This window comes from Lottia gigantea (genome assembly GCF_000327385.1).
Source record: "Lottia gigantea unplaced genomic scaffold LOTGIsca_131, whole genome shotgun sequence".
Taxonomy (NCBI): Eukaryota; Metazoa; Mollusca; class Gastropoda; family Lottiidae; genus Lottia; species Lottia gigantea.
The window spans coordinates 261,517-273,732 of NW_008707443.1; the positions used below are offsets into that span (position 1 = coordinate 261,517).

The window sequence follows — 12,216 nt, forward strand, 5'->3', positions numbered from 1 at the left end:
ATGGCACCTTCCTCAATAAAAGCCACATTTGAATTTGATCGGAAAGACATTTTTAATCTTCTGTTAATCCAAAATCAAACACGTCCAACAGTCCCAAGTTATTGCTGGTGTGATAAAAGCCTACATACTCTATTATGAACAATGAAAGCATACGCTATTACAATATCTTACAATGCTAACCTCTCACCTTTCACCTTAATGACCCCATGACCTCCATAGGGTTCAAGAAATAAAAAGACAACATTGGTTGAGAAATAGATAACAAATAAACTAACAACACCATGCAGATAAGATCTCAATGGAAGGTAGAAATGAAATTTAAATTGAGTAATCACTCAATTTAAGCAGCTACAAGCCGTCTGTTATTTATCACACCTGTCAATTGAAGCAGACATATTCAATCTCAAGCTTACTGGACAGAGTAAACAGCCGGCAAATGGGGTACTTAGTGAACAAAAAAATTAAAGGCTCTCTTTCAATGATGAAGACTATGAAAAGTACACATATCAAAAGCCTTTACAATGGGATATGGTGTCCTTGAATGTATGCCTAAAGATAACTCAAAGTAACACCTCATCATATCTATTTATAGAATCAATTTGAATAGATTAATATATATGAGACAGATGTTAACTCTACAGCAAAACAATAACAAAATGCAAATGAAGGTTTAGCTTGTCCCTTTTACCTGCATATTCTATTAGGAGCTCAATGAGATTGTACCCAAGGCTATGAATGCAATTTCTATTCCATTGAGTCATTGTGACACATGAGCTCAAGAAAAATTCAGATTTAATCAACCCCACAGAAGGAATTGGGGTATATATACATCAATCAATGAACAATAATGAATATAATATTCTTAATAAGCATAAATCACATTCTAATTGAGTTAATGAATAGTTTTCAAGTTCCCCATTACATGATATATATATTTAGCCTGAATTACCAAGAAATCAATAGAATAAATAGCAGACGGCATATTATTGAGTCATTAACTTCATCAAAGTAATAACAGCTTTCAAAGACCATTCTATAGTTTCTAATGGAAACTGTATAAAAACTCTGACATAATATTGAGTCATCATTCTAAAATATTTTGGACTTCAACATGCCCAGCACAGCTTGTTTGTAATTATAATAATTTCAGCAGTATTTGTCCCAGTGAATATAACCACATTTATCGAAATATAAACTGAATAATATTATTAATGCTTTATATCATATAAAATTTTTCATACAAATCCTTTTTTAATCATTCAGTCATTTTGATAAGTACATAAATTTGATTTTAATTGATTTTATTTTCCACAATTCACATAAACAATAACTTGGGCTTGTTGAGATTAACGAAGATTCCATTCCAATCTTTACAGAATCACATCATTTGATGAAGTATAGCAATCAAAATGATTGTGCATTAAAAAATGAAAATATGAAACATACCAGCTGATGCTGCCTTCATGTGAAAGATTTGTCTGGTCTTGGTATCTGTAGTCATTTTGAATTCAGCACGGTAATCTAATAACTGTTTCTGCTTTTAGATCCTGAAAATAATAGAAAATTGCTTCGCAAAAGAGCTTCACTCACACACCAAGAATGCTCAACTTCAAGTACTATATTACCCTACCTACAGCACTACCACAGAACCACAAAAATCATGCAGTCAGAAAAATATTGTATTATTGAATGTGGAAATAAACTCTACCTGCTGGTGAAACGATGGAGAATGGGCCTAAAACCATTTAAAAAGGGCCTACCACAGATTCGGCAAAAAGATTTTCCATCTCACAAAAAGTTTGAAAAACAAAAACATTTTCACACTCAGTCATTCAGTTCCAATCCTAGACAATAAATAACACTTTGAATAGGCTTGATTATGCATCATCAAGTATTGGATATAGTCAGCAGAGTCATTATACAAGTTTTCATCAGGTATGAATCAGTCGTAAAATCAATTTTTACTGTCATTATACCTGGGCCATCATAATATCACAGTTATTGTGTGTGAGGAATCACAATTAATAAGACTATACTGTTATGCTATTTTATATTTATACTATAGCATAACAGCTTTAGGTCATTGCACACAGACTGATCTTTGGTGAGCACCATTTGATTTTTATGCCGAGTCAAATTATAGGAACGTGCTGTCAGCAACTGGCAAGGCAATGTACGATGAGATATGATGCCCAGGTTCATACAATAATTTTAAATGAGAATTGAGTCTGGATCTCAGTAATTTTAGGTTACCGGTACTGTACTTGAAAGATATAGATTAAACATTGGCTAAGCCATGACAAATGATAAAGATCACAAGCACACTGGCCGACAGGTAGGAAATCTTTGAACCAAATATGATAGGTAACTCCTGATGTTGTCCTACTAGGCCAAAAATGGGGGCGGTGTATAACATTAACAGCCCTGCTCTACTTTCAGGTAATTCAGACAAATTGTTTGCGCCATATCAAGATATTTTCATAGGTGGTCTTCTGACTGTCTGCCGACCGCATTGAGAGGCAGGTTGTTTCGGTCTAGGCCTATGCAAACATTTTGAGAATTTTCGTCATATTTCATTGTTCATTATGTCATTAAGAAAAAATGTTCAATATAAAACTAAAATGACTTAGTCTAGACTATTTGAACTTATTTTGAAGCTGCACAGTGTTTGATCTGTAGCCTATCCTAGATAAGGTCAGAGTTTCTTGGACTACTACATAGTCACAGTTGGCCTACATCATAAAACTGTATAGGCCTAGTGTTCTATGACTTACTTGCGCTTTGCATAAAATTTAGACTTTAGGATTGTGATTTTGAAGGGTAAACGTCGGCTGTCTCACCTAAATCTACAGGACCAAGTAGGCCTAAAACAAAAACAAGCCTTCCACTACTCGGCACTGATTGATCTGTTTACATTGGATGGGCTTCCGCTGTAAGAGATTATATACAGGGAGAAAACTCTTCAAATTTGTCGATATTCCAGGCAACAATAGTAGTTTTCGTTTCATTTATTTTATCATCTTTACAGTTTGTACGTACCAACCGGAAGTTGAAATTGTCAACAAACCTGAAAACGGACATCGGAATGAAACTACAAATTAAAACTAACAATAATTCTTATTGGAGATGAATTTTTATTGGATATTGGAATGTCGTTTAAGTAGACAACTATATCAATGAATGTGTTTTTATCAAAAATGTTATGGAAAACTGCTCTGACCAGAGGCTTGGATATCTCTTTACGAGTTCCACCGCTTTTCTTTATGGACAGTATTTTGGACAAAACTTTGTTTAGTTCTTACTATCCTTATGATTCGTTGCAAACATGGATGGATGTGGTTCAGTGGTTTCTGTTTATGTCTTGGTGTATGTACCAGAAAATTAATTTCCTTCATTTTATTTTATTAAGAAGGCACATTGCAGGGTTTAGTTCCTATGAGAAGCCAAAATTGAAATTTTTCACAGCAATCTAGAGGACTACCAAACAAATTATGTAGAATTATTAGGCAATTCTCACCGATATTTGTAAATTGATGACCTTTTAGTCAAGAAATAACATTGAAACTTTAATTATAGTTTCATATTCTCAAAACAATCTTAGCACTAGGATGTCAAGAAGATAAAATCCTCCAAATTATTGGGTTTTTCGTCTAGTTTGTTTTCATCCATACCGGAAGTTTCCTTGTCTTAACACTGTTTCTTTGATATCTTAGCACTTTGATCGATTTGAGAAAATACCTGGCATGGTTTTATCAACTTTTAATATTCTTTTCCTTTCATTTCAGTTTTCTGCCTAGCACTGGGAATATTTTGTTTGGGTGCTCAACAACTTCGTGAATTATACAGTTATGTATTATCTGTAGGTGTTCTGTTAGGATCATACTGGTGTAATATTAATTTTATTACTGAATCAAAGCATCCTGATCTCCATATTAACAGCATCTGGAAAGATTTCTCAATTCGAAATATGTATCAGGTGATATTCAACCTAAGCATGCAAATCAGTCTTTCTCAATTATTTATTCTCTTACGGACTACTAGAACATCATACAAATTTTATCAAAATAACAACAAAGTTCAAGTTGTATTTCAAAGTTTTATATATATTTCTCTTACCTTGCCTGTAACTTTAACATTATTTTACGAAAACCTGCTGATACTTGTATGGTCACCATTATTAGCATTGATAGTGCCAAGTTTACAAATTATGACCGATTTTTATAAAACCCTATGTTTTATGTGCAAAAGAATTTACAAAAGTTTGATTGATGCATGGGTGATTTTAGACCAGAGGGGCATCAGTGACTTTCTTTCAGCACATTGGGAAAGGTTACATATACCTAAAGTGTTGCGTCTTTTCTTTGTGGTGCGTCTTTTATATAACATAGCCTATATTTTATATTCATCTTGGAAATCGAACGAAGGTCGGAATGAAGAAAACTATCAGACTTTAGAATTCTCTGTGGAACTATTAAAAGTTTTATTAATAGAGAGCTGTAGTAATATTGTAGCTTTAATGGGATTTACAAGTATGGTATCCCTTATTATGTATTACATTGGACAGTTCATGTCAATTTGTTTAGGAGCAGATTCTGAAGAAGATAAAATGATTGGAACTGTGTCAGCCATTTTGTTTTTTGTTCTAGCTTTACAAACTGGGTTGACAGGATTAAACCCAGAAGAACGTTTGATCCGACTTTATCGTAATTTTTGCCTGTTATCAACTTCAGTATTACATTTCGTGCATGGAATGGTGAATACTCAACTCTTGGCATTGAGTGCCTCTTCAAGTTCTGTAACATCTAAGCATCTTAGAGCTTTAGGAATGTGTGTGTATCTAGTATCTTTCCCGGTTTGCTTGTTAATTTATTTGTGGTCCTACCATACATTGAATACTTGGCTCTTAGCAGTGACAGCTTTTTGTATCGAAGTGATTCTGAAAGTGATATTTTCTTTGTTAGTTTATGCTTTATTTATGATTGACTCTTACCGACAAGTGTTCTGGGAGAAACTTGATGATTATGTCTATTATGTGCAGTCTACTGGAAATACTATGGAATTCTTTTTTGGAATCTTTTTGTTTTGTAATGGTGCTTGGATCATGCTGTTCGAATCAGGTGGTGCCATTCGAGCAATCATGATGACAATTCATGCCTATTTTAACATATGGTTGCAAGCTAAAGAAGGTTGGAAAGTTTTTCTTAGAAGACGCACAGCAGTTAATAAAATTAACTTGCTTCCAACAGCTACAAAAGAACAACTAGAACAACATAATGATGTTTGTTCCATTTGTTACCAAGATTTACAAAGTGCAAGCATTACACGGTGTAAACATTTTTTTCATAGTGTTTGTTTACGGAAATGGTTATATGTTCAGGATACATGTCCATTGTGTCATAAAAATATATATCCTACTGATGATACTACAAAAGAAAATGGTCAACCTGAGCAACCTCCACAGCCAAACCACCAACCTGCATTCCAGCAACCAGTACCTGGAGAAAACTTTGGTGCTATACCATTATATTATAGGGAGGAGCCACAAATTGGAAATAATAATGTGCATTGAATTTCCATGCTATATTTCCCTTAAGTATTCGTGGCAAGCTTATTAAATGTTTTGTTATAAGCTTAACCATAAGTGGCCAGTGTCATATCTTTCTGTTGTGATACCTTGTGTTGGTTTTTTTCAAAAGTTGTATGAAATTTTGATATCTTTCCCTAATTCCAACAATCTTATACTTTTAACTGTACAATGATTGGTCAAATTTATTACTGATGTTAGTAGCACAGAAGGGAATTACTCTTTTTGTGGAGACTACTGGCTTGTTGCCGTAACGGAGTAGGCATGAAATAGGTTTACTATATTTTTTCATGTATCAGGGACACTAAAAATATTAGTTAGACATCTGCGGTTCTTGCAGTTCCACTAAAGCTAAAGCGTTTGTAACACAATGGTCTGAATATGTAAAATTGAAATGATGATGTCTTTTAGTTTAGAATAAATGATTAGTTTTTTATCAACATGAACACTTGAGTTCTACCACGTATGTCAGTGATACTGTCAATGGCTGATTTTATTATAAAAACAGGTCATGACTTAGAATTATTCATAAGTTTTTGGATGGTAATTTTGTATTTGATACCTCAAGATCCACATAATGATTTGTTTCGATTGTTTCCATTTTAAAAGGATTTGTTATACATTTATATTAAGAACTGTAATTGGATCACATTAAGCCAAAAGTAATGGTAAAAATTGGTTGCCAGATTCTGTAAAACACAAGTGTATTTCATAATGTTTGTAATAATTAAAATAATAACAATGTATTTTACACTGAGATGGATGCTCCAAGTGCATTCCAGTATCAAAAGCAGTTGTTATAATTTTCTTTTCTTGTGGCTGGACTCAAGGAAAGAATTAGATCTTAGAAGTGGATTAAAGATTTCTTTTAAGTGTAAAAGTTTTGTATCCAAATTTAGAAATAGAAAGTGTGCATTTTCAACCTGTGATTCTAAATTATCATAATCAATTGTAAATAATATGGAGAGAAATAATAATATATTATTCTGTTACATTAATTTTATTGCCATAATTTTTTTATTAAAATGTTATTACATTGTTTTTCTAATTACTATTACTACTGCTGAATCTGACAGTTGGACAGTCGCATCCAACTCTTGATAAACCTGCCTAGAGCTATTTTCTATAAAATGTCAGGTATCAACATTAGCCCGTTAGAAGATGGCAAGATGAGGTGCCATCCCATTCCCGCGAGCAGCTCTTTAATGTGATTTGTCTTTCAGGTGGAAGGGCACTTGAAAATCTCTGAGATTACCTGGAAATAAAATGACACAGACAAAGACTCACAGACAAAACTCTTCAAGTGGAAGCCCAGCAGTTGGTATGAGAGTTCACCTCGTGCTTCAGAAATAAAATCATTTACATTTACTTCCAATAACAGGATTTTATAGGCTCTCAGAGCTAAGTAAGCAATAAAAATCAGCACAAGCAAAACAATTCTGTTAATTAAAATCTCGTCAAAAGTATGGCAAAATCGAGAGCAAAAGTAGTATCAGGTGTTTCGAAAAGAGTAAGCATGGTCTGTTATATAAGTGAGCAAACTCGCACAAATCCGCACAATGACTGTCTTACCTCTAAGAGAAAATGAAAGCTTTCATTTTGAATGGCAGTGTTCCTTTTATAACAAAATGTATATTGACCTAATAAATATGTTTGATTGAATATATCATTTCAATTTTCTTTAAGTGAAATTATGTTGAGAATTGTTTTATGAAGGTGTAATTTAAACACAAAAACCATCTGTTCGTTTCGAATTGAATTGATTAATTATTGTAGCATCTAAAAATGTTTGGTTTAGGATGAAATGTATTCAGTGATATAAAGAAGTATATTTGTTCTGATCAACCATTGTGTACATTTAATTCCTTAATTAAGGATGAATTTTGTTCAGAGATATAAAGAAATTTTTAAGTTGGGAATTAGGGTTGAATTAACAGCTTTTGGGTGAGCTGATATCAGTAATGGGTACAGTCCTTTCTACACCTGTATTTTATTTTCATTGTGACCACAGACATCCCAGGGTTTACTTCTATCTATCATGTCAGCAATATAACAGAAAATTTTCTTCCTTGCTGATAAATTTGAAAATGTCATTTATTTATCTGATATTTTGGTGTGTTAGGTATTGGCTTATGTTGTTGGAGAAAAAATGAGTGAATTTTTAAGATTGGTATAGTTGACTGGAAAAAATAAGCCATCAAACTTGATGATCTGCTGTTGGAAAAAATGAGTGACTTGTGTATTTGTTGTAATATTATGCCACCAACCATTTGATAGTCCTTCCAAATCGTAAGGAAAACGCTATTCTAAACTCATTATGGTGTAACTGTAATTATATAAGCTGAGGAAATATTGAACCATCAACTTTTTGATCTCAGCATATTTTACATACTTATTATATTTACATCAACTTTTAGATATTGAAATATTTTACATACTTATTATATTTACATCAACTTTTAGATATTGAAATATTTTACATACTTATTATATTTACATCAACTTTTTGATCTCGAAATATTTTACATACTTATTAAATGTACATAAACTTTTAGATCACACCAAGTTTGATTGAGATAAACTTATATAATGGCAAATTGTAAAGAAAAAAACACAATTCCAAACTCATTATGCTGGACTCACTACTTGAAGACTTACAGAATATAGCCTATAATCATTTCTTGAGGACATCCAGGACAAGTATTAGACTCATTACTTGAAGTCGTCAATTGCAATTGAAAATTCCGATTGTGGTTTTTCGACAATATATGGATATCCTTTGAAATCTTTTGAGATTGAGATTTATCTGCCGGTAAACCAAATATTTTTTGAATTAATAGGATAGGATTTTGTGTTTATTGGACTCTGTGTCCAAGCCAGAAATGGCCATTGTTACTTTCATACAATGTTTGAAGACCCATAATAGATATACAGTCAAGTAACCTAAATTCGTGGAAACCTATTATTCGTGGATTTCCGGAAATGATTAATAATTTACATGAGCGACCTTGTGCGACCTCCGCATAAGTTTGTTTTGATAAACACGGGTTTTCTCTACAATATCAGCTTGTAGAATGAATCCAGTAGTTTCAAGCAAGGTAAAATGTATTAATGTTTACTTTGACAAAAACAAAATGGCGGATTTCAGTTATTACCAAACGTCACCATTTTTTATCTGTCGAATTTCCTTATAATCCCAAGCGGTAATCGGAATTGCAACTAGGTAGGTAGGTAGGTAGGTAGGAATTGCAACTGTCGCCTGCTAGAATATATTCCAACGAATGAAGTCACGTGATCAACTATCCGATTCCGCGTCAGCAGAAAATTTCTATGAAACACAAGTGGGCCATATTCTTATGTTGTTTCAGTAACTTTTAGCAATAAATCACGCTAGTATCTTATTTTGTCAGTCGCTATTTTTTTTTTTAATTTGTGGTTCTTTGAAGGAATTGTCACTAGTTATAATGAATTGATATTAAAGATAAATACTAAGAGAAGTTAATTATACTACCCGGTATCCTTACAACGTGTTTTTCTAGACTTTTTTTTATAGATCAAACATTGTATACGAAAATAGGTGACGCATTCTGCTGCCGTTGCCGAGTTGGTTGCTCACGAAATATGGGTCAAAGTGAAGGATTCATAAAGAAAATTGAAACAAACCAATTTTAATTATTTTGTAGAATATCTGAGAAAACATCTAAGACATAAATTTTTTGTTCGTTTCTTTAACTTTGAGGAAATTCGGTGTTGAATCCTTATATCCACCAAAATAGGTTACACCATTGTATAGGCCTAACCGTGTCAACATTTTTAACTGTTTAAGCAATTTCAATACATAACTATATTGAGATGTTCAACGAAAACTAAGTAACGATTCACAAATTGGAGATGAGAACAATACATGGTTTAAATCGTACAAGCACAATTTCGGACAGAAGCTCATAAAAAGCAAATTTCGCATCCCTCACACTCACTGAATTTGTGTGGATGGCCTAGTGGAAGTTATGATGATAGACTTATCATACAAAGTGATGCGAAAAGGTAAAACAATGATTTAATGTACATGTAAGTCACAATATTTACTCTAAAGATTTTTTTCAAACAAAAATAGACCAGGCGTGGCAAAAAGCATACAAGTGCCATGCGTGGCGAATATGTCTTGCCGCATGCTTATCATGTGACTATCACGTGATGAGGTGTGTAATCATAATATGGCGTCAATTTCTTAGAAAAATCTGATATTTTTCAGAAGTTAAGATTAAGAGCAACATCAGATAATGGCAAGTAGATTTTCATGTAGCATATGCCTCGAAGATTTCACGAAGCCAAAACTAATCGACTGTCATCATACATTTTGCGAAAAATGTTTGTCAGATCACATCAGAAATTTTTCTCTGAACAACCGCTTTCCGTGTCCCATGTGTCGACGTGACATACAAGTTCCTGAAGGTGGTGTCAGTGCATTTTCTTCAAATTTTTACTTAGAAGATACCCTGAAAGAACCTAGTGCTAGCCCAAATGTCATTGACAAAAAGATAGATGGATTAGACATTCTTAAATGTGATGTATGCTTTGGAAGACAGGCTATTGGAGACCATGAGCTTACTCCTTCTGCTAGATTTAAATGCAAAGAATGTCAACAATTTATGTGTGGTGACTGCAAAACTACTCATGATTCTTTTTCTGGCTGCTTTAATCATGTAGTATTAAGCCTTGAGGATCTTGAATTGTTTGAAGAATCACCTGGGGACTCATTGAAAAGAGAAGAAAAGATATTTTGTCCTAAACATCCCAAAGATTTGTTGGAGTTTTTTTGTCGGGATTGTTGGATAAGTGTCTGCTACAAATGTTCAGCTACTGTCCATAATGGTCATAAAATCCAAGAAATTGATGAAGGAGTTAAAGCAGATGCTATAAAGGAAGTTGAAGATTTGAAGTACCAAATAACTTACACAAAAGGAAATATTGAAGAATATCTAAATTCATTGGTATTTAGCATATCAACTTTACAGATATCTACTCACGCAACATGTGATAAAATTGACGACCACATTGCTAAAATGTGTCAAGAATTGAAGAAAAAGGGTGAAATCCTGAAAACTGATATTGTCAAAACCAATTCAAAAAATGATGCAACGTTGAATAAACTGGCCAAAGAATTTCAATCATTCAAAGAAGAATTGGAATTTAGTTTAGAAAATGCAACCAAAGTCTTGAAGACGGATTCAGCAGTGCGAATAGTGAGTGTTTTACCTAAGTTACGTCAACAAGTTGTAGACATAAATGAGACTGATTATGTTGTTCCAGAGCAACAGAAAGTTACATTCAAACCAGGTTGTATTAGTGCTGAAACCATAAATCATAATTTATTAGGAAGACTTGAATTCCGCAATATTTCTGAATTCCAAACAACCTTTAATTTAAATGATGTGGAAAGAAATGAATGGGGTGTATCTAGCCAAGAATTTCTCATCAGAAATAAAGTACGTTGTAGTTTAAGTATTAATAATAAATCAAATGTTTGTAATGCTACTTTAAGCACAAATCGTGAACCAAAATCTAGTAACAATTACCCTTATGCAATGGTGGCCATTCCACCATGTTCATTTATTTTAGAACTTGTCAATTCTCATATGAACAAAACATTAATGACCCGTTTGAATCAGCCTGTTGGCTCAGAGAATAATATGATGCACTTCTTGCAATGGCCGAAAATTATTGATTGGAAGACATTAAGAAATCCAGATGCTGGGTTTATGGATCACCAGGCAAATGTTACATTTCGTGTTATGCCTATTTATAAAGATAACTAAAATATCTTGACATTTAGAGGTGCAATTGTGATATTTAGTTTATATTAAGAATAATACTTGTTTATTATATTCATCGATCCTGACGTTTTGTTATTTGTCACAAAGTTGGGAGATTTAATTTGAACAGCTGTAGATATTTGCTTTCTTCATTCATGTCATAAACCTTTCAAAAGCACTATGAATTTATTAATTGTTTGTACCTTAATGGGCTAATGATGACAGGCAACACCTTTAATGCAGTGTGCAACTGGGTTAAAATTCTCTATCATCCTGTGCTGTATATTCGTGTTAGCGAGTATGTGTTGAAGTCACTGCATCTCTCATAACCATTATCAAGGGGATTCAAGAGGGGTCTCTGTTCTACTTCAGTGCATCATAAGCTATCAATTGTGCCATTTGTTCCTGCAATCCCAGAACTTAATACATGACTATGGTAGATACCATTCAAGCCCAATAATATATGCCTTAACTGATTGTCACATCATAACAAAGTAGTAATACACAATGTGAGCTCTATTGGAAAATGAAGTATTTCAGCCTGTGTGTCCTTATGTACGGAGCCCCTAAGGCGCAATTGTAAACATATTTATTTATTATTTCGTTTAAACGAAATAAAAAGATGGGTTTATTATTTTGTTTAAACGAAATAAACGATAAAATTAATTCGTTTAAACGAAATAATAATGAAAAGTGTGTACTTATGTTTGTTTTGAAGGAATACTTCCTCTTACAATGGGACACTGAGACTCTTTTTGCCAAGTTTAAAAATAGAGGTACTATACCTTTAAAGAAGAAGTAGGGGACAGTTTTGCATTA

General features: G+C 33.1%; 2 protein-coding genes across 2 annotated transcripts; both read left to right on the top strand.

Moving 5' to 3' along the window:
* Positions 1-4,480: 4,480 nt before the first annotated feature.
* LOTGIDRAFT_94578 (hypothetical protein) lies at positions 4,481-5,473 on the top strand (the record flags this gene model as incomplete). Its single annotated transcript, XM_009049198.1, has 1 exon — positions 4,481-5,473. A coding segment is annotated over one exon (993 nt), but the record flags the coding sequence as incomplete, so codon positions are not given.
* Positions 5,474-9,825: 4,352 nt separating this feature from the next.
* Positions 9,826-10,692, top strand: LOTGIDRAFT_199978 (hypothetical protein; the record flags this gene model as incomplete). Its single annotated transcript, XM_009049199.1, has 1 exon — positions 9,826-10,692. A coding segment is annotated over exon 1 (828 nt), but the record flags the coding sequence as incomplete, so codon positions are not given.
* Between the last annotated feature and the right edge of the window lie 1,524 nt (positions 10,693-12,216).